Source organism: Primulina tabacum, chromosome 11 (genome assembly GCF_025594145.1).
Source record: "Primulina tabacum isolate GXHZ01 chromosome 11, ASM2559414v2, whole genome shotgun sequence".
In the NCBI taxonomy this organism is placed as follows: domain Eukaryota; kingdom Viridiplantae; phylum Streptophyta; class Magnoliopsida; order Lamiales; family Gesneriaceae; genus Primulina; species Primulina tabacum.
Window position 1 is genome coordinate 27,390,376 of NC_134560.1, and position 24,019 is coordinate 27,414,394.

Consider the following 24,019-nt stretch of genomic DNA (forward strand, 5'->3'; position numbering starts at 1 on the left):
ATTCATGGTTACTAGTTGAGTTAATTTTGGGAATTAGACATAAGGGGTAATGATTTGAAGACTGCGATGATATTAGGAAGTAAGAAAATGTATAAAGTGGGATTTTAAGTTTTAATGAAAGATAAGATTGGTTATGAGAATTGATTTTTGGGTAAATAAGTTTAAAATTATTGAAATTATTTTATGGGAAACCTGTAGAAAGAAATTAAGAATGCCAAAAATTTATGGTTAATTGTGGAATTTTCGAAATTAAGGACCAATTGTATAATTTTTTAGGAAATTAAGAATTTATTTTGCAATTGTTAAGGAATTTAGGGACTAGTTTAACCATAAGTGAGAATTGAATGGACTAAATGATAGAATTTTCAATGATTTAGGCTTGTAAGAATATTTAGAACATTGAAATATTTTGGTTATAAGGTTCACTAGTAGAAAAATCGCTTTTTACTTCGCGTATTCAATGAAATAATAAGGTAGTTAATTGCCGAAGTATAAGGACGTGAAGTAATAGATGTACCTTTTACTTCGCATAATAACCGAAGTTGTATGATTGAAAATACCGAAGTCTTTGGCCGGTTTTCGAAGAAAAACCGGTCCAGAATTGGACCGGTGTCGAAGTAAGAAATGTGTTTTACTTCATCGATTATTGTAAATAATGAAGTAATATATTATATATAACTTCGTCTTAATTATTATTTAGCGAAGTAGTTTATAATAGTTTACTTCATTATTTACAATAATCGACGAAGTAATTCATCTGAAAGACTTCGTAGTTATGTATTTTGATGAGGTAATAGACACAAACAACTTCACAATTTATCCTATTTGTGGAAGTAAATACAATCTATAACTTCAGCATTTATCATATTTGTTGAAGTATTTTATATTATGTTACCTCACAATTTACATTTAACGACGAAGTAAGTGGTTCGAAAGACTTCAGTAGTTTGTATTTTGATGAAGTAATTGCGCAAAACAACTTCGCTTTTACAGAACAATGTTGAAGTAAATTAATTCTATCACTTCGTCTGATTTCTTATTGACGAAGTATTTAATATTATGTTACTTCAAAATTTGCAAATAACAACGAAGTAATTTACCTGTTACACTTCATTTTTTTTTATTTTGATGAAGTAATTGTTAAAAAAAGACTTCGCAATATATGACTTAATACACTAATATAATTAAACTCATAAATTATCTATCTAAAAATTATTAATATCCACGAATCCACAATTACATATTCATCAATCCACAAGTAACCCAAAAAATGTATCCACAAAACCAAAAGTATATCCAAAAATCCACAATGACAAACAAAATATTTGTCCCAACATACACCATCCATCTAAGCACCTACATAGGAGTAAACAAATTCACTCCATTTAGCAAATCGAACACCAAGCAAATTTATTTATCCATGGACCAGTAACGCACACATATATAACACATCAAACCGAAAGCATACAAAACATAAATTGTCTTTAATTTCCGGTGAAGAAATGCGCGCCCTAAACTCGGATATGCCCCTGCAAATATGTGTCAATTATAATTATTAAAACATAAAAAACGTAAGGCTGGATGAGCCGCCAAGCTAGCTAGGAAAATTAAAACTTAATCTTGGAACACAAATATAATTAACTCATGCTTAAAAATAATTATAAGAATTTCCCGTGTACAATATATTTTTTTCGAAGAACAAGCTGTCACAAAAAAGTAAAACCATATTAATTTGAGGATTAACGTAAAAGAATTAATATATGAGACAATTTTGATATGATTAACATGATGCATGTACCAATAAACGCAGACAACAAGAGTCTCGAGTTCAATCCGATATGAGGGAACCAATGTTAAGTACTAGTCAATTCCTTCAAGATGGTTAGTTGCATTTACATTTGCGTGAGGACAGATATAGACCAAAAAAATAGGAAAATACAAAACTAGATCACCTTAAACTTCAACAAAATCTGAAGCAACCCAACTTCTTGTTTGAAGTTTATCTGTCCCCTCTGAGCCAGTTTATCTGGAGGCCAGTCTACATAAAGAAGCCTCTAAAGCTTGTCAACCACATTTTCCTTTTAATCATGTATGACCATAACATCAACACGTGGCAAAAATGCAAGTTTTATTACCTGCAGCACTCCCATCATGCGTATTTTCTCCAAATCAACCCCATAAGTTAGATGGCTGCGTCCATGAAAATACCCACCTAAGCACAAGATTAAGTTTATGAGTAGGTGGTGTTAAAATAAATCAAAACTGAGGACTCGCCCATTGATAAATACATCTCATCTCCATCAAAGAAGAAAAAGAGAATTCATCAGTGGCTAATTTCACAGTCCAATTATGCTAGACCCCACTTGCCGAATCAAGCAACTCATTGTTTCATGGACTTCAATCAGAGACTAGACAATTTTAACAAAAAATGCTAAAATCGATAAATTTGAGACCTTGAAGAATCACTCCTAGCAGAAAGAGCCATACAGTCCGTATAATCACTTTCTTCGTGGCTGCTGATCTGTTTGTTACTTTCTGCATAACAAAACAAAAAAAATTTAACGAATTAGCACCTCAATTCATGCAAGATGCACCGTCTCCACCAAAAACTAATCGACCAAACTCCACTTTATAAAGTTCACAGACATCATAAACAAGAAGCCATTTTTTACTCTCCATACCTTGAACACGAGACTCACAGAAACACCAACTACGAAGAGGAAAAATGGCATCACAAAGTCAGCCAGCTTAACTCCGAACCACGGCGCGTGATTTATAGATGGAAACGCTTTTCCAGCATCGTCAACTAAAATCATCAGCTATATACACAAAAAACATCGCAAATGATAAACAACTAAAAAAAGGAAAAGAAAAGAACGGCGAAGCATAAAAAGAACATAAATTTCTCCAGGAATTTTAAAATCATCAAATATCTAGATTCAACGGAGGCGTACAGCGACGGTGAGGCCTCGAAAAACATCGAGAGAGACGAGACGTTGTTTTGAATCAGCCGAATTACTTTCCAGAGACGAGACGTTGCTTTGAACGGTGGTGGTGGTGTTTCGAAGCGAACGGCGGTGAGTGGAACGGCGTGGTGATAGGGTTAATTTCGAAGGAAAATGTGAATCGATCTAATGAGCTCGTCTCGGAAGGATATATGATGTAATCGTAATCAGCGATGGTTTCCAAAACACCGTCGCTAATAGCGACAGTTTTTGAAAATCCGTCGCTAATTGCGATCGTTTTTTAAAAAACCGTCACTGACTAAATCAGCGACGGTGTTTAACCGTCGCTGATTAAATTCGCGACGGTTTGTTAACCGTCGCTAAATGTTCCGTATAGTTTAGTTTCCTTTGTTAATCTGCGCGGTTCATCTTATTACTTCAGCATGAACTTATTTTTCTAATTTTTTACTTCATCAACATTGATATGCCGAAGTAAAATATAATAAAAAAATATAGTGAAGCCCGTGTTTTTAAACATCCGAAGTAAAATATATTATTTTACTTCGCTTGTGTTATTACTGAAGTTAATTGTAATGTATTACTTTGTAATTTATTATTGCCGAAGTAAAGCCTGCCGAAATAAAATCCGATTTTTCTACTAGTGGTTATAAGAAATGTTAATCAAGGGTGTTATAAGATGAATCAATATTAGGCTTGAAAATCTAAGCGTTAGTGGATGCGTTTGAGATTTTAAATGTTAAATTATGATTGGATGATGAACATTTTGGGCATAATATAAGAAAAGTAATATACGATAAGTATGGACATCCATCATTTTATATTGAGAATTTTATGAAAAATTGAAATTCGAGGTTATAATAACATAACATTGAGTCATCATGGGTCGTTTTAAATTGCGATTCCCAAACGAGTATTTAAATGGTAAATTTAATTGGGATCAAGGAGACATAAGAACATCCTAAAACTTAAGTTTTATCATAGTAGCGTAGCGGAAGAGTGGATTTTTGGGATACTAGAACTAAGTCTAAACTTTTGATTATCGAGGATAAGCGAATTTCGAGGACGAAATTCAATTTAAGTGAGGAAGATCGTAACGCCCCGAAAATTTGAAGGTCCACGCGAACCACATGCATGCAAGTTATTAAATTCCTTGTGTATTTCAATTAATTATTTTAATTGAATAAATTATTATGTTGTGCATGTTGACATGTTTAAAATATATTTTTCTATATGGTTGTACTAAAATATATTTTTAAAGGTTATTCGAGTTGCGATCGAGGAACGAAGACCGATAGCTGAGAAATAGAAAGTGTTTTTATTAAATAATTGTTTTTAATTATTTGAAATATGATTGATGTTTTTTCTTATTTTTGAAAATAAGGGGTTTTGAGGTGATTTTATATGCCGGGACATAAATTTTATCGGTATGGGATTTTCAACAAAAATACGAATGTGTTGGCAACCCGGCTAATAAATTAACAAACTTTTCTACTCAAAATAATTCTTAATATTTTAATTATGGGACATTTTAAGGAGTTTGAGAAGCTTCGGCTCAACTTTAGAGGTCCAGGGGTAAAATGATAATTTTTGGGTTTCCAGGGGCAAAATGGTCATTTTGCACGCGGGATGAGATTTTGGTCCTAGCAGTGCCCTGAGCACAAATTTAGGATATTTTAAATGTTTATGCATCATATTCATGATTTTTATGGAATTACGATAAAACGTTGCATGCTTGGTTTAAAGGAAATATTATGTATATGCATGATTTTATTAAAGTGGTGATTATGATGACACGTTTTGAAGAAAATGATTTAGTTGTGACTAACACGATGACACGATGACATGTAGGCCACGACTCAGTGGACGGGTAATGCTGTCGTTGATTTTTTCGCCGCCGGGTACCATGGTTACACGTAGATGGATCCATCGACTGACATGATGATACGAAAGTCACAGCTAATGAATGGAATTCAAATTAAGAAAATTAACACGTTTATGTTGATACGATGATACATGCTATGATTATTACCATGTTTTGACAGGTTAGTATTACGCATACGACTTTTACTACAGTCATGAATTGTATGTTAATTATGCTATTTTTCCCTGATGTGTGCTACGTATATGTACTCGTTATTCCTGGTACAGGTGTGTTGAGTTTTTAGACTCACTAGGCATGTGTGATACAAGTGAGTTTGGTTCTGAGGAGACTGGAGGTGCTGAACTCTGAGTAGGCAGCTCTGGTGCGGTGACACAACCCGAGGACCGCATGTTTTTCCGCATTTTATTATGAGTTTTGAGAAGAGTTACACATTTTTATACGTTGATGATATTACGATTTTTTTTACTGGTTATGTTTACGCTTGAACTCGGATGAATGTTGGTTATTTTTAAACTGCGCTATTTTTATTGTCAAATAAATATGATTATTTTAAACGTTATTTTGAGAACACGAGTTTTTTAAAAAAATATTTCCGCACCTTAAAAATGAGTAGTTACACATGCAATTTATTTGGGTTTGTAACAATTACAAAGCCCATGAAATTTTATTTATATTTTTCAAACGCATTTGAGACCAATTAAACTTTGCTTGAATTTACTCAAGCTCACTAATTGAATAATTATTTCCAGTTAGGCTCTACAAGACCCAATGTTATTTAATTAATTCAACACTTTAATTAATTTAATATTTGGACTCTGCTAAGTCCACTAGTGTTTAATTTAATTCAACACATGAATTAATTTAATTTAGTCCATAATAATGTTTATGAAAATCACAATTTTTAAATACATTATTTATTTGAGCTATCTTTTAATTTAGGAACACTTCCATAAATTAAAAGTTACATTCTCCATAATCCTCTTATAAAAGTCATACTACTATTTTTTCTTTGCGCTTATAAACTTCTTTATAAGTCATTCAACACATTGAACTATTTTTCTTCTCAACGGGATCTAGAAAGTTAACACTTGTCTGACCCTCAATGGTTCAATGATACAACTAGCAGTGGGTTCACATCTCAATTTGATTCGAGACTAAATATGTCCTTATATGAGCATACCCAATTGCTCCATTCTTAATTATAAACTCCTTGATAATAAGAACGTCAGAACTCAAGTCTGAAAGTACCCAATCAATCATGTTAAACGCCTATCAGCATCGCTTACATGATAGCATAGGTATCAAATGATAGTGCTTGCAAGAACCATTCCATAATTGTTGGCGTACAGTACGGTCCCTTTCAATCATATATCCCAACCGATTCGACAACTATTGGTATATCGAGAGCTGTCAAAGAATCGATACTATGTGTCATGTTGTAGTTGCATCGATGGTGTAATCTAAGAAACCATTTTCTTAATTACCACCAACACTCGATTAGATATTTCAAACTACATATACATGAGATCACATAGGATATCCATACCCGAAGATAAGCGGTAAATCCCCGACTACAATGCATTGCAACTATAAATTTCGACAAAACACCCAACCTTGCCACCTGATGACCCTATATGAGTCGGTAAAAAATTATAAGTGCAATGCTAGCATATAGTCACAATGTTTTCTCGGGTCATAAGGACTAAATGTGTACAACTATAAACTAGGACGTTTCCACTCGATAAGTGAGAACCACTTGGAAAGTCTTTTATGGAGGGTTGTTCAGTTCACTCTACAAGGAGCACCTATCTGCATGCTCTGACATCACAATGTCCCCTACCATTAAAACATGGTACTCATATCCTAGATACTAGTCTCAAACCCAAGAGGCCTCTATCCTTCTTAATGGCGGCTGAATCTACTAGGAAGTGTTTAGAATATACAGTATTTCAAATATGAGTTTCATGATACTCATCATATGAGCATATCATATTTTTTCTACTATTTGTATATTCAAGGACTTTATCTATGCATCTAACATGGGTATACATATAAATATGTGTCAAAACAATAACTTCAAATATAATTAAAATAAAGATTGTTTATACATAGAGTTTCATTGTGAATCCTCGGCCAACATTTGGCTCGAGGGGCACCTACTCTAACAATCCCCCACTTGCACTAGAACCAACTACCCATATGCTTCAAACACATTGATTCACGATGCTTCTCAAATAATGGTCCAGTAAAGGCTTAGTTAGTGGATCAGTAACATTATCTGCGGAGCCGACTTTGTCAATCGACACTTCTCCTCTTTCCTTAATCTCTCAGAGGATGTGGTACTTTCTCAATACATTTTTGGATTTCTAATGAGATCTTGGGTCCTTCGTCTGAGCAATGGCTCTCATGTTGTCATAAAACACCAGGAATTGAGCAACTACATTAGGAATGACGCCCAACTCTTAGACGAAATTCCTTAACCAAACAGCCTCCTTTGCTGCAGCTGATCCAACAATGTATTCGGCCTCAGTGATGGAATCCGCAGTACTGTCTTGCTTGGAACTCTTCCAAGAGACAGCATAACCATTGGGTATGAATAAAAACCAAGAGGTTGACTTTGAGTCATCGATATCGCTTTGAAAGCTAGAGTCGGTATATTCTTTCAATTTCAGTTCTCCATCCCCATAGACAAATAACAACTTATTGGTCCTTCTCAAATACTTGAGGATGTCTTTCACAGCTTTCCAGTGTGGAATACAAGGGTTCAATTGATATCTACTCACTACACTTAGTGCAAAAGCCACCTCAGGACGTGTAGATATCATCTCATACATGATACTACCAATAGCAGATGCATACGGAATGCTTGTCATCGCCGCTATCTCTACATCAGTCTTGGGAGACATAGATTTGGATAGGGACACGCCATGACACATTGGTAGATGTACTCACTTGGACTCATCCATCGAGAACCGTTTAACGATGGTATCAATGTATGTGGACTGGGTGAGACCAAGAAATCTTCTTTATCTATCTCTATAGATTTGTATTCTCAATACAAAAGATGTTTTACCCAAGCCCTGCATCGAGAACTTACTCGCTAACCATATTTTAGTTGATTGCAACATCCCTACATCATTCCCAATGAGTATAATGTCATCAACATAAAGCACCAGGAATGTCACAACACTCCCACTAACCTTCTTATACACACAGGGTACCTCAGGATTCTTAGTAAAACCAAACTCTTTGATTGTACCATCGAATCTGAGGTTCCAACTCCTAGATGCTTGCTTTAAACGATAAATATATCTCTGAATTTTGCATACCATATGCTCACTTCCGATAGATGTAAACCCTTCAGGTTGAAACATGTAATTCTCTTCCTTAATATCCCCATTAAGAAAGGCTGTCTTGACATTCATCTGTCATATCTCATATTCATACCATGCAGCTATGGCTAGCAATATTCTTATAGACTTGATCATTGAAACTGGAGAAAAGGTTTCCTCAAAGTCAACTCCTTATCTTTGAGTATAGCTTTTTGCTACCAATCGCGCTTCGAAGGTCAATACCTTCCCATCTGCCCCAAGTTTCCTCTTGTAAATACATTTACACCCTATGGGAACAGTTCCCTCAAGTGGATCCACAAGATTCCACACTTGGTTCGAATGCATGGAATTCATCTCAGATTCCATAGCTTCAAGGCATTTGGATGAATCGGCATCATATAACACATCCTTGATGGTTATTGGATCACATCCATTGTTAGGCTCATCATGGCCCTCTTCAAGAAGCAGACCATACCTCATAGGTGGTCTCGAGACTCTCTTGGATCTTCTAGGAGCTTGTATCTCCTCTCTTGGCTTTTTGGGTGTGTGTTCTACAATTGTGGGTGTCTCTCAAACCTCTTCGAGTTCTATTATCTCCCATTTTCTATCTAATAGAAATTATTTTTCCAAAAAGGTTGCATTCCTAGAAACAAACACATTTGTTTCTGTGGGATGATAGAAATAATATCCAACTGAATTCCTCGCATATCCCACAAAGTAACTTGTTCTGCAGGTTCTGAAGGAGAATGAAGGTTTATACATGTCCCCATGCATGGCAAGACAAGTGGCAACTTTTTATATGCTCGCGCATATACGCGCCCGGTCCTCGCGCATATGAACGAGACTTACTGTCTCGGCGCTTAGGTTTTCACCTGCTCGCGCATATGCGCGCCTCGTCTCCGCGCATATGCGCGAGACTCTATGTCTCGGCATTTGGCTATTTCACACGCGTCTAGTCTCGCGCATATGTGCGAGGTCTTCTGCCTCGGCACTTGCTTCTCGCGCATATGCGTGCCTCATCTCCGCGCATGCGCGCGAAGTTTGCTGGACTCCACACACACAATCTCATGCTTTCCCCAAAATCTTTCTCAGATTGTCCTTTCATAATCACATCAATTCATAAATCAATAATCTTGGATTACAATGATATAATCTCGGGCATTACAATTCTCCCCCTCTAAGACATATTTCGTCCCCGAAATCGCAGGCAATCAAATCACATAAAATAAGAATATATAACAGAAGCTGAATAAGTAACTCACATCAGTGAAATAACTCTGGAAATTTCTGTCTCATGTCTGATTCAGTCTCCCAAGTAGCTTCTTCAATGTCATGACGAATCCACTGAATTTTCACAAGCGGAATAGTCTTCGTTCTGAGTTGCTTTTCTTTACGATCTAGAATTTGCAGTGGTTTCTCAAAATAACTCAGAGTTTCATCAAGTTCTGCCTCATCAGGCTGAAGAACATGAGAAGCATCAGGAAGATATTCCGCAGCATAGACACATGAAAGATGTCATGTATCCCTGATAGAGAATGAGGAATAGCAAGTCGATAGGCACGATTACCTATCTTCTCAAGAATCTCATATGGCCCAATATAGCGTGGAGACAACTTCCATCGTTTGCCAAATCTGACAATGCCTCTGAAAGGAGAAATCTTCATAAATACTCTGTCTCCTTGCTCAAACTCTAAAGGTCGACGTCGAATATTTGCATATATGGCCTGTCTATCCTGAGCTGTCTTCATTCTCTACTAAATTTGGTTTACTTTCTCAGTCTCGAATCATATCAGGCCCAAGTTCAGGTACCTCGGATATTTCATCCCAATAGAGAGGGGATCTGCACTTCTTGCCGTACAATGCTTCAAACGGAGCCATCTCTATACTCGTCTGATAGTTATTGTTGTACGAGAATTCACAAAGTGGTAAGGAATCTTGCCAACTAGTGCCAAAATCTAGCACTACAGCTCTAAGCATATCCTCCAATGTCTGGATAGTCCTCTCTGATTGTTGGTCTGTATGAAGATGATATGCAGTACTCAAATGTAATTTCGTACCTAGAGCTTGTTGCAAACTGTGCCAAAAGTGCGAAGTAAATCGAGGATCACGATCTGATACAATGGACCTTGGCACGCCATGCAATCTGACCAATTCTCTGACATAAATCTCAGCCATCTGGTCATGTCTGTACGTCATTCTGTAAGGAATAAAACACGCTGATTTGGTCAATCTGTCAATAACGACCCAAATCGCATCATAACCTCGGGAGGATCGTGGTAGCTTCGTCACAAAATCCATGGAAATGCAATCCCATTTCCATTCTGGAATAGATAAGCTATGCAACAGACCTCCTGATTTCTTCCTTTCTGCTTTCACCTGTTAGCAATTCAAACATTTGGATACAAATTCTGCAATATCTGATTTCATCTGTTTCCACCAAAACTGTTTCTTCAGATCATTGTACATCTTTCTGCCACCAGGATGAATACTAAAACGACTACAATGTGCTTCTGTCAAAATCTGTTGTTTCAAGTCTGAACCATCTGGCACAACAAGACGATTATTCACATATAACACATTATCACGAACCTGATATTCTGATTGATGCCCTGATCTGACCATCATAATCGAATTCTTAATATTCTGATCAACTTTCTGTGTTTTTTTTATTCTTAAAATCAGCTTCGGTTCAACTTGAATGGTATACAGTCTCAGAGGTTGTCAATCTGTCTCAAATATTAATCCAGAAAGACAGCAATCTTCAATTAAATTCGAGACACCAATCGTCGATAAGGATAAAGAACATACCTTTCGACTCAGTGCATCAGCTGCTGCATTTGATTTCCCCGGATAATATTTGATTTCACAATCAAAATCTTTCAATAGATCAAGCCATCTACGTTGCCTCATATTCAGTTCTAACTGTGAAAATAAATATTTCAAACTCTTATGATCAGAATAAATTTCACATTTCTCACCATATAGATAGTGTCGCCAGATCTTCAAGAAGCTCTTGAATCTGTTGCTTGAGTTCCAACATCTCAGCTGGAGCTAATCGGTACGGTGCCTTAGAGATTGGCACATTGCCTGGCATAAGATGGATTGAAAACTCCACCTCTCTCTCTGGTGGAAGACCTGTGACGTCGTCAGGAAAGACGTTTGGGAAGTCTATGACTACTGGCACATCTGATAATAACGGAGTGGGCATGTCAGGTGTGGAAATAACGCTGGCCAAGAAAGCCTGACAACCCTTAGAAATAAGTCTCCGAGCCTGCATGAAAGAGATCACGCGAGGGAAACTTCTCCATCTGGCTGGTTCAAATTGAAACTGCTCCATGCCCAACGGTCTAATCAATACTGATCTCTTCTGAAAATCAATCAGGACTCTGTTCTTTGTCAGCCAGTTCATTCCCAAAATGATATCAAATTCTGGCATCGGCAACACTATCAGATCGGCATATACTAGGTGGCCCTGCAGTTCAAGGTCAATGTCTCTGACCACACTAGTAGCTGACAACTCTTCCCCTGATGGGACTGTTACTGAATAATTCACGTCGAGTCCAATAGACTTGACGTCTAGATGACTAGCGAACGATTCTGAGATAAAGGAGTGAGTGGCTCCTGAGTCTATCAGGGCTTTCGTGGATACTCTCTTTATGAAAATATTTCCTGAGGTACGTTAGCACAACACAAAACTTATATTCCCAAAATTCTACATTAACCTCAAGCATCGTAGAAATTAATATCCCAAGTGACTCAAAAATCTTACAAGCACCCTAATAATCCCAAATAAAATTTCAACATGCAAGGCGAAATAATACTGAGCTTAGGTAGAAAAGTTTACCGGTCAATAATGTCGTGTCTGGGTTCGCCTCTTGTGCATGCATGGCGAGCACTCTTCCCTGGGTCCGCTGCCTCCACTGTGGGCACTCCTTTAGCATGTGGTCACTGTCTTCACATTTGAAACATTTACCTGACCCGTACAAACACTGTCCCAGGTGCTAGCGATTGCACTTCGGGCACACCGGGTACTCACCCTGCCTCTGGGGCGCCTTCTGCTGTGGCATAGGACCTTTGCCCTTAGGCGGTCCCTGATAAGGCTACTTCCATGGCTGCCCCTGGAACGGCCTCTTAAACTGAGGTCACTGCTGCTGCTGCTGCTGTGGAGCCTGATAGGGCCTCTTGCCCTGTCGGTCAGCCTCAATATCCCTCTGATCCTGCTCTGCCGCCAAAGCTCTTGACACGGCAACTGTGTAGGTAGTAGGACCGGCAACTCGGACATCACGGCGCAAGACCGGCCGCAACCCATCCATAAAATGCCTCAACTTACTCTGGGCATCATTAGTTATCAGGGGCACAAAGTGACACCCCCTCTCAAGAAAGGGTCTGCAAATTCGCTGCTATGGACACGCTCTCCCACCACAGTCTGGCATCCTCGGTCAGTAGAAATGTGGCACACCTGACCCTATCTGCATCTTGCAACTCCATAAAGGCAAGAATCACCTCGATGGATTTAATCCATCCCTCGGCTAACATCGGGTCAGTGGTCCCCGAGAACTCCTTTGGGCTCATCCGTCTGAACCTCTCGTATACTGCTTCTAGTCTGGGCCTCGCTTCTGTATTTGCCGCAGCCTGGTTCCCTGCAAACTGTGCGAAGAACTGCTTTATACCTGCAAGCATCTGTGCCTGCATATCTGGCGGTGGAGGAGGAGGAGCGTCTCTCCCCTCCTCTCGGGCCTCTCTGTCTTCATCCCTAGCTTCCCGGTTAATTATGTGTCTAGGAGGCATACCGTTTCAACAAGTACCCAACACGTAAACCCCATATGCATGAACATGATACCAATAGTATAAGATGCACGTAAATCGAATTTAAAACATGGACATGCTGAAATCATGACTTTATGCTTAGTACATGGAAAAATTCAAAAACTTAAAACTTACAGACTTGAGGTGTGACTTCGTGAGCTTCTTGTGACTAGCAGTAGGCATTACTCTTTACAAGAACACCGCTCTGATATCAACTGTAACGTACCGTACTTTTTACCTCTTAAAATTTGCGGAAAAAATAAAAATTTTCTTAAAAGAGTAACCAAACTTCAATTTCGATAACGTAAACCGTACGTCCCCAAAGTATTTGCAACAAAAGATCTAAAAATAAAGTTTGACAAAAGTATTTGTTTGAAATCTCATAACCAGTAGCGTGAAATCAGAGTATTTGACATTTCATAAAGACTTAAAACTTGGGCGGTCCTCGGGTCTAGCCTCCTGCTCAGTCCAAGCCAGCTCCTTGGTTCCCACCCCTAGTCTCCTCAAAGTCATCCTCACCTGCATCGATCAAGTCTATGAGTCTAAAGACTCAACACGTATAAACTGGAAGTAACAAGTAATACGTAATAAAAATCACTAGCAACTTTAAAATAGGAAGTACATACTGAAACTTGAACTTGCATATCAAAAGCTTGAACATACATACATACATACATAGACGTGCCATTGTCATAAAACTTTTCATGATCATGCTTGCATACTTGAACATACTTGAACATACATAACTTCATCATTTTGCGTAGATGCATGTTTCAAAGCGAGTGACCCATAACATAAATCGCCAGATCAGACTAAACCACAGTACTGGGCTGACGGGGAAAAATACACTACCACATACATGAGATCCCCGGTCATGCTTTAACGGGTGGATTGGTCCCCGTTCATGCTTTAACGCTTTCCAATCCTGATCTAAACCCGTTCATGATTTAACGGGGAGGATTGGTCCCTGGTCATGCTTTAACGCTTTCCAAACCCATACATAATTGTTCACAAGACATTTAGCTCACCTCAAAAACTTAGAAGTATTTTCTTTGCACGTCGAACATACTTACTTGGCGTTGAGGGATTCGTTGGATCTCGTTCGGGACATTGCTGCACATGCTAACATGCTACAATGAACTTTAAATTCCACAACTTAATCATGCCTATCGAATGCATTACCCAATGAATTACTAACTTATGACCTTCTACCAATGCTCGGGACTTCACCGTAATAAACAACATACTAACCCCCGACTCAACCCCGAAACAAATCTTGTCAAGAATTATGAATTTCCTCACCCAATAGAAGGTACAGACCTTGCATAAAACGTAGTTCAACGTCCCCAAATCAAAGTTCATGACATCTAAATTAACTTTTATTATACTAGGACATAAAGACTTAATAGTACCCAAAGAAAGCAAGAAAACCTAGATTTAAAGCCAAAAATCTGCCCGAAGCAGCGCCAGCCTGGCGCCTAGGCGCTGCCCTACAGCGCTGCGGCACTGCCTGATGCGTACCAGCAGCGCTGCAGCGCTTGCTGGCACGTACCTGCAGCACAGCGGCGCTAGTCCTGCGCTAGCACACCCAAAATTCTGCACATGAGATCCCTATGACTTCTAATGCATACACAACTTAACCCACCCGAGACAACACCTCAAAATTCACATGATCAACCCAATTGTCACTCTTAAACATAGCAAGGAACCCCGACGATTCCCAACGAAGCCTGCAACAAGAAATTCTCAAGAACACGTCAATAACATAATTTTTCAGAAAACGCAGTTTAGCAGTCCCACGAAAATGATCATAACTCACTCAATTATTATCCAAATATTTCGAATTTTATATCAAATCGAAGGTATCAAAAGCTCTACAATTTTGATGTTGCAAGTTTTCTCAAAATCGCGACCGAAAAATCGAAGTTTGTAAAAGAACAGTAAAAACGAGATTTTCAGATCCAGAAACGTTCAAAATGCGATCTAAACAATTTCCGCTCAAACTCTACACATCATACATGTATTTTTACGCATAAACACAACGCAACACATACTATGACATGATCGATGAAGAAATAACAGAATATACGTGCCTTGATATGAAAGTTTTACCGAACCGGCGATACCGAAGCGAAGATGATGCAAGAGACGATCCTGGACGAACTTGGCTCGATTTTCTTTGAAGAAAGCCAACGAAATTTGCTGGGAATTTAAGGGGGAAGCACGGCTGCTCTAGGTAGTATGAACCCTAGGTTTTCTTTTCTCAAAAATGAAAATGATGAATGAGATGAAAGTGTGTGTGAGCCGTGTATGTGTGTGTGGGTGATAATGTGTGTGTGCGTGTGTTGTGTATGTAATTAGGGGCAAATTAGTGCTTAATTGACTAATTAAAGGCTAATTAAAATATTAATTGAAATATTAACCCCCCTTTAATTCACTAAACAACCCAAATTACAATTTAAAACACGACATGATAAATTCTAAAGGTTTTAAAATCTTAAAATCACCTAATAAATAAATTAGGCTTTAAAAGACTAACACTTAATAAATTATTTAAAATACCTTAATCCCCACTTAAAATAAAATACCGCATTTTAAAATTGCCAAAATCTTCAGTGGTCTCTTTTCTCGATCCCGCCTCGAATAACCGCCTGAAACATGAAATTCGAGAAAGATATTTTAACGTGCATCACATAAACGTAAATAAATTTAAAATCATGCATTTAAATAAATCATGCATCACTAAGGCTCATTTTAAAATTAAATAAATTCTTTAATAATTAAATAATTGCATGGGTTTTACGTGTACTGATTTTGGGCTCTTCACCTTGCTGCCTCAAAAATAAAAGATTTCTCGCTAGACGGTCGAACAGATACTGACCTCTACCGGAAATCTATCGAAGCTCAATTCAACAAAAGTCAGTACATGCCCAGAATGATGTCAAACTCATGCATCAGTAGTACGATCATATCTGTCTAAACAGCATTCTTCTCCAAACGAAGCTCCAAATCCTTCACTATCCTCGAAGTAAACATCTGATCCCCGGAAGGAATCAAAACGTTGAAACCCAAATTCATGGCTTATGGTACAATTCTCAGTCGCTTGACAAAAGTTTCGGATATAAATGAATGTGTAGCTCTAGAATCTAGCAGCGCATATGAAACATCTACTAATTTTAAATGCTGCTAATTTTTTTTTAAAACAACTCTCATTTTCGAAAATAAACATCTAAATATTTATTACATGCAAGTTTTAAATATTTATTACATGCAACCCTACTGAAAAATATAGAATTTAAAAATAATCGTAAATTTTTGACAATTTAAAATAGTGCAGTTTAAAATGACGAAACTCGTCCAACAGAATATGCGTAAACATAAACGAGTAAAAATCCTAGTAATCATCAACGTATCAAAACCAATGTATAAAAATGTTCAAATCCTCTCAAATCTCATAAAATCTTGATGTGCAGAAGAAATGTGGTCCTCGGGTCGTGCGCGCACATCCAGTCCCACCTACTCAGAATTTGGCACCTCCAGTCCCCTCATCGACATGCTCACCTGCATCATTCACACCTAGTGAGTCTAAAGACTTAACACACCTGTACCGGAGTAACAAGTACATATAGATAGCACACAGCAGTGAAAAATACACTGTAATCAACTTACCTTTCATGAATATAAAAAATGTAATTGTAAACGTGTCATATGAAATCATAACATGACAAAACAGCTCATTGTATCATCATATTCATAAACATCACTTTAATTGAATTTAGTTCCTTAGTTGTGACCTTCTTATCAGCTTTATCATTTCATCATTATACAATGGATCCATCTGCATAAAACCGTGGTACCCGGCGGCTGTCAGTCATCAGCGACATTATTACCCATCCACTGTGCCTAGGCCTCATCATTATCATTGACATATACATCATAAGCATTTACATATACATCATTAGTCACAACTATTTCTCATCCTTCAAAACATCATCATTTTCATCACTTATCAAAATCGTGCACATACGCAAATTTTTCTTGAAATCAAGCATGCAACATATTTTTCATAATTTCATAAAAATCATATGCATGAGGCACAAACATAGAACATGATACATAGGTGCTCAGGACACTGCCAGGACCAAAAACTCACCCCTGGTGCAAAATGACCATTTTGCCCTTGGAAACCCGAAATTACCGTTTTACCCATGGACCTCTAAATTTCAACCCGGAATTTACCAAACTCCTTAAAACATCCCAAAACATATTTAAAAGTATTTCTTAGACGTAAATTTGAGCCCGTTTCAAAACTTAATCGATTCATTTTAAAACTTGGACTGGGGCCTTGTTTTCAACCCGATTCTCAACCAAACTTTTCCCAGCTTGAAATATGACTTAAACCTACACCACCAACCCTTAACCACTCTTTTCAAACCCTTAGGACCTACTAATAATTCCTAGAAGCTGCTGGAAAATTCAAGCGCGTTGAAGCCTACAAACCCTAATGCACCAAGCCGCGTTTCTACCAACCCTAGTCACAAGTAGACGTGTCCATCACATATCAAGATATTCTGGAACCAAGACCGAACTCAAGAAGCCCTACTTAAACCATCTTAGATAACCTTACTGCCCAAACAACTAACCACACGTGTTACACCCGAAACCCCTCAACAACCAAGCCACCCCCCAACCTACCCTTTCGATCAACTTCTGAACAACGCCTCACGGCTCTCTTCCAGCCCCGGCATAGACCCAAGAGGGTCAGATTCTTGGCCAAGATCGAACCATGCACGGCTGCACCACCCATAGCCTTCGCACTAGCCAAAACCGAACCACTCTTTGCCAAACAACTCACGGCCTACATCATACCCCACCAAGTCTCGACTCCAGCCTAGATACATCATTCTCCTTGACATAATAAGCCCCTTAGGACCCTTTCTTGGCAGCCCCTTGCACCATGGTAACAAACACATTAGTTATGCATAAGGGAAAATCGATTTCATGCACTTTCAAAGCCAAAAACACAACAATCATTAAAGGACTAAGAAACCTTCGAACACATCACACATGACAGCAAGTATATAGCATGAATGATGCAAAAATAAAGATACATGGAGTGCCTTGATGATTTATGGTCGAAAACTAGGAGAAGTGCGCGTCTGGGAGGCACCGGAGGAGCGGGAATGAACTTTTCTTGAATGAAAAATGGAGGGGCCGAAATGCAGAAATGTGCTGCTGTATTTTTGCTACTGAAGTGACGTGAGAGAGCCTGCTAAGTGAGGGGATGAGCGGCCAATGTGCTTAAAATATGGTTATGGTTCAGGTAATTAGGTTTAAGTAGGATGTTAGTGCACTAATTGACCTTAGATGTAAATTAAAAGGGTTTTAAACCCATTTAGCAATAAAACAAACCCAACAAGCTCAAACGCACTCCCAAAAAATATTTATTTAGGTACGTTTTTGAAAATGTTGCCCCAACCCTGAAAAAGTCCTCCGTTTCGATAAAATTTGTGTACGGATTAAAAAAATATGCTTTGACGGGTAAAAATATCCAAAAAGCCTATTTCTTTAAAATTACACTTAAAACACCTTATATTAATTAATTAAAATTAATCATTAAATAAAAAATATTTTCTTAATTTTCTCCGGTCTCCATTCCTCGTTCGAGCGCAAAATGCAGCTTAAAAAAGTCTAATGCATGAACTTTTAAAATAATCGTGAAATGAATCCTATCATACAATAATTTTGCATTAAATGCATAAAAATAAATAAACACATAATTTAAATTAAACCCTAGATTGCATGCATTCAGGTTACGTGAATTAAATTTCCTGGACCTTACAGCATAGGTGGCTACACCTAAGATAAATATCCTTCCTACAAAAAAATATACCATCAAATCTGTTCAAGCCTAATAAATTCGAGAAATTCAATCGATAAACCCATAATTCTTAAAAATTTTCCAATTAAATCCTTAAGAATTCTCGAAATTACTCATTTTAACCAACCAAAATTCTTATATTAATCAATTCAAGCCTTAAACCTATCTAATTAGAGCATGCAACATATTTACCTCTAAGTCCTTGATCCCAAAAGTAATTCCACTAAACCACTTAACATATCATGTAATCAAGGCAATTTAAAAATGTTTGGGAGGCTTCTGCTGCCCCGGATTTTTGAACTGGCCTTGAGGCTTCTGCTCCCCCGGGTGTCTGAGAGGTCCTATGAACAGCCTCTTACTAGGATGTGAGCTCTGCTGTGCCTGATGCCTCTTCCTCTGCATCTCTACATCTATATCCCTCAGTGCTTGCTCTGCCTGATAAGTGCAAGCAGTGACCGCCTCATAATCTCTCGGCCTCATCAGCATCACATCTCTCCGTATGGTGGGTCTAAGGCTATCCATAAGGCGCCTCAGCTTCTCTACTGCATCCCTCGCAATAATGGATACAAAGGAACAGCCCCGATCAAACTTCCTGATAAATTCAGTAACAGTCAAGTCCCCCCGTCGGAGATCCAATCCAACCCTCGGCCACAAATGGGTCATTGATTAACCAAATTCCTTTGGATTGAGCCTCCTGAATTACTCATACACCTTCACTTGGGGTCTGGGAGCCTTCTCCATCTGTCATGCAATCCCTTCCAAAACCATGGTGGCGGGATCTCCTGGTGGTGGTGGTGGAACAACCCGGTCACCAGCAGGGTTCCATCCTATCTGTCAGTACTGGAAGCTCTTCTAGAAGGCATATCAACTTAATACAGTCCAAATTCTAACATAACCAACTTGAAATTCAATCTAGTTTTTAAAGCATTTAACCTCAAAACATATAAACTAATAAACATGTATTGTAAAACATATATCATGTACACATGCAAGTGATGACATTAAAACATTCAAAACATTTAAAGAATGTAATCTTACAGACTTGAGGCTTGACGACTGAGCTTATGAAGCTGGCGGTGGCACAACTCTCTACAAGAAACCTTGCTCTGATACCAACTGAAACGTCTACAACTTTACTACGGAAATTTTTTTTAAAATAATGGCCGAAACCATAACCACATAAAACCAAGGAAAAATTTGAAACTACACTGAATAAAATAACTGCAGTTGACAAATCTTAAAAGTATAATCAAGCCCGTAGTCTAATGTTTCACAAGAAAAACTCAAACACGTTTTCTAAAATCTGTCAAATCAACAGCGCATTAAATTCATAAAAATTTAAAATACTGTCTAAACTCATGTCTAAAAAATCATAATGCGCGTAATAAATGCAATGTCCTCGGGTTTTCACGTGCACCCCCAACTCAACCTACTCGGTCTTCAGCACCTCCAGTCTCCTCATCCACATGATCACCTATATCAATCACACCTAGTGAGTCTAAAGACTCAACACAACTGAATCATTATAACAAGTACATATACATATCATGCAACAGTGAAAAGTATTGTAAACAAAGTAACTTTCATGATCTTCAAAATTATTAACATAAACATAAACATATTCATATAAAATCATGTCATATTGTAACATCATATACATATTCATTTCCTTAATTGAATTCAGATCATTAGTTGTGACTTTCGTATCAGCTCTAGGTTGATTGATCCATCTACGTATAGTGGTACCCGACGGCGAGGAGATCAGCAACAATTTCACTCGTCAACTGAGCCTTGGCCTTACATGTTCGTGTTCGTATTAGTCACAACCAACTCACTTCCTTCTAAAACAAATCATCGTATTCATCACTTGAAAAATTCATGCATATAGCTACATTTCTTTAAAACCAAGCATGCAACGTGTTTTCCAACATTACCATAAAAATCCATATTCATAATCAATATATACATTTTAAATATGCATTTTCAGTTGTCAGGGCAGTGCCAGGACTACTAACCTAACTCGGGTGCAAAACGATCATTTTGCTCCTGAAACCCTAATTTGATCATTTTCCATCCAAACTTATCAAACGCCTTAAAAAACATATTTTTAATCATTTGTTAGACATAAGCTTAAGCTCACGCTTTAACTTTTATGATTCATTTTAAAACTAAGATAGGAGTCTCGGTTTTAACGCGAATCAACCTGAAACTTAACCATAGTTCAGAGACTCCTAACCAAATCCCGTATGACCCAATTTAAAGCATCAGTAACCTCAGACACATCGACATATCAACACCCAAAATGAGACATGCTCACTAAAATCATTAACCCTCATGTACTGGACTAGCGCCTACGCGCTGGTTGTGTAGCGCTACGGCGTTTGGTAAGCGCCAAGGCACCATGCAACAACGTTGCGGCGCTAAATGGGCAGTGCCGCGAACAAAAACCCAAATTACACACTCTATGAAAACTCCACCCTATGCCCACTCATCCTAGAGCAGGCTCGAACCAACCTCTCTTAGACCACAACTGACTCTCCCTGAACTGCCCTGGCCGTGGTCCTCAACCCCATGCACTTGAATGCACGTGAACCGCCCGAACGCCCCATAACCTAGCCAAAAACAATAAATTTGATCTGCCTCATACAAAACAATTCCCGATCTGCACCTAATGCCTAACACCATCAACCAGACGTGATTTGAGTCCTCTAACCCTCGATCTTGACAGCCCCTTGCAAGACATGTCAAAAACGAGATACACCATGCAAATAAAATCAATATACCAAACGTAAAATGTGTAAAACTGATTCAAATCATTAGATATATCATTCATCATGAAAAATACACTCAAAATACATAGTATGGCATTAAAGATGAGAAAACGAAGGCATAGGGCGTGCCTTTTTTGTAGATACACTTGAAAAACAACTCAATGACGCGAGGGACGAACACGGAGGGACAAGGAAGATCTTGGCTGTGTTTTACCTTGCAAAACCGATCGAAAAATCTGCTGCTGGAAGGGGAGGGTTGGCGGCCGAGTGAATGGGGTGAGGGTTAGGGTTTGAGTGTTTTCAAAAATAATAAAAAAGATTGCATATTTGGCCCAAAAATCTACAAACACAAGCCCATTAGGCCCAATAACACGCACGTAAAATATTTCGTTTTGGTATGTTTAAACAAAAATTACTTGAATCCTCAAACATTCCTCCATTTTGCTAAAAATCGCCTACCGATTTAAAATACGGTTCAACGTGTAAAAATATCTTAAAAGTGCCCAATTTCAAAAATTCATAATAAATACATCATAAATAAAATAATTAAAAATGACATGATCGATTAGGGGATCTTCGTTGAGCTACAATAGCTCGGTTCTTGAAATATTGAACACTGATGAGTTAAATCGTGTTTGGTTTTCAAACCAAGCGGAAGACATTCGAAATAATCTTTCGTAGAAACGAATTAAACATTTTGTAAATCATTTAAAATATATGCAAGTTGAATGAGTAAAAATATTTTGGTTGAAGCATTTTATCAAACACTTGGTATACAATATTTTGGTATTTGAAGAACACATAAAATGCTTGAACAATGCTTCTTTAAAAACAGTGGAAATGAACAGTAATGCAATAAACAAATAGACACGAATTTGTTTATGGATGTTCGGAGACTTCAAATGCTCCTATGTCACCCATTCTTCCCCTTGGAAAAGATTCACTAGAAGACTTTGATTTATACAACTCTTTGTAAAAACCAACTCCGCAAAGGCAGCACCTAACTAGAACTCCTAGCACTCAAGATTGTAGGCAGCACCTCACAATCAGCATATTGTTTAATGCCTCATATGCAAATACTACAAACACAATTTTTTATGTCTTTGTGTAAAGACTCACTCAACTAATATTTGAATTTCAACTCTCTTGTATATGTGTGAGTGATTGTGTGTGAGAAATTTATCTTTTACAGTGTACATCTCAAATGTATCCTCACACAAGGGTTTGTGCTCTCAACTAGCTGATTTCTTCATGTTAACTGTCCATCCTTTGAATCCTCTTCAAAATATCTTGTTTGATCTTCTAGATGTTGTATTTATAGGCCCCAACAATGATATATACGGTAGACACAAGAATATGACCGTTTGGAAAGTTTCTGTACTATTTCTAATATTGCAACGGTCAAATTCGTCTTGCTGGACATTTTCCCGAGTGATCAACTCTAGTCAACTGGTCAACTGGTTCAGTTCAACTGGTTTTCAGCTGGTTTGGTTCAGTTTCAGCTAGTTAGCAGCTGGTTCAGTTCAGTTGGTCAGCTGCTGATTCAGTTCATTTCAGTTGGTCAGCAGCTACAGGTTCAGTTCAGTTCGGTTGGTCAGCTGAAATCAGCCTTGCTGATTTCATTTTGTGCCGAACCAGTAGCTTCATCGTCATTTATCAGCATCTTAAGCTTCGATTTAGACTTTGACTTCTGAAGATGATTTGTAGATCATCGTCTTATATTTCCAACGTATACTGAATCGCTTCATTTCGATAACTGAGCTGAGAGATATGAAAAAAATTCCGCAACTGCTCAAACCCAACTGATTGCTGTTTTTGTGCAATCAGTTTGGTAATTCAGCGATCCGTTAGACCTTGATAACATCCGAATTTTCCCAACTGACGTGAAATACGACTTGTTCCAAATTGAATTTTCTAATCAGTCAAGTTAATGGATTGTCATTTGGAACATACAGTTGAGAGATAGCATCAAAATACCAAAGCTTGCTAAAAATTCAGTTTGTGCAGAATTTAGTTTCAGTTTGCTTCTTATTTTTGTAACTTCACACTTGAGTAAATATGATAGAAACATAACAACAAGTTTTGTTAACATCAAAATCAAAATTGCGAACATGAAATATTCCAACAAAAAATAATTATTTAATAAAACATTTTTTCTCAACTGTCCCCGATCTCCGTTCTTCGTTTGAGCATCGAATGCTGCTAAAAGCCCTATTTTATGCAGTCAAGTAAACCTTGCCATATAATCATAAAAATCATGTCGTGATCATGTACTTAATGCATTTAGAATAATAAATCAGACATTTTCATAAAACCCTAGATTTGCATGCATTCAGGCTACGTCGTTTGAATTTCTAGACCTTACACCAAGCTTGAGAAAT

The 24,019-nt window shown here is 37.8% G+C and overlaps 1 protein-coding gene across 1 annotated transcript; it reads right to left on the reverse strand.

The window, feature by feature from the left end:
- Positions 1 to 2,074: 2,074 nt before the first annotated feature.
- On the reverse strand, positions 2,075 to 17,793 carry LOC142519717 (uncharacterized). Its single transcript, XM_075622744.1, has 5 exons — positions 17,644 to 17,793; positions 2,955 to 3,131; positions 2,682 to 2,819; positions 2,454 to 2,535; positions 2,075 to 2,212 (listed from the first exon to the last, which is right to left on the reverse strand). The coding sequence occupies exons 1-5, from the start codon at positions 17,791 to 17,793 to the stop codon at positions 2,082 to 2,084; spliced, it is 678 nt and encodes a 225-aa protein (XP_075478859.1). The 3' UTR covers positions 2,075 to 2,081.
- Positions 17,794 to 24,019: the final 6,226 nt, after the last annotated feature.

Excerpts from the sequence above, each read along its gene's own strand:
- LOC142519717 (XM_075622744.1), bottom strand. The coding sequence starts at position 17,793 with ATGGGTGGTGCAGCCGTGCATGGTTCGATCTTGGCCAAGAATCTGACC. Across the intron at positions 2,820-2,954 it reads TTCGAGGCCTCACCGTCGCT|CTGATGATTTTAGTTGACGA; the intron begins GTACGCCTCCGT and ends TTGTGTATATAG. Across the intron at positions 2,213-2,453 it reads GCTAGGAGTGATTCTTCAAG|GTGGGTATTTTCATGGACGC; the intron begins GTCTCAAATTTA and ends TCTTGTGCTTAG.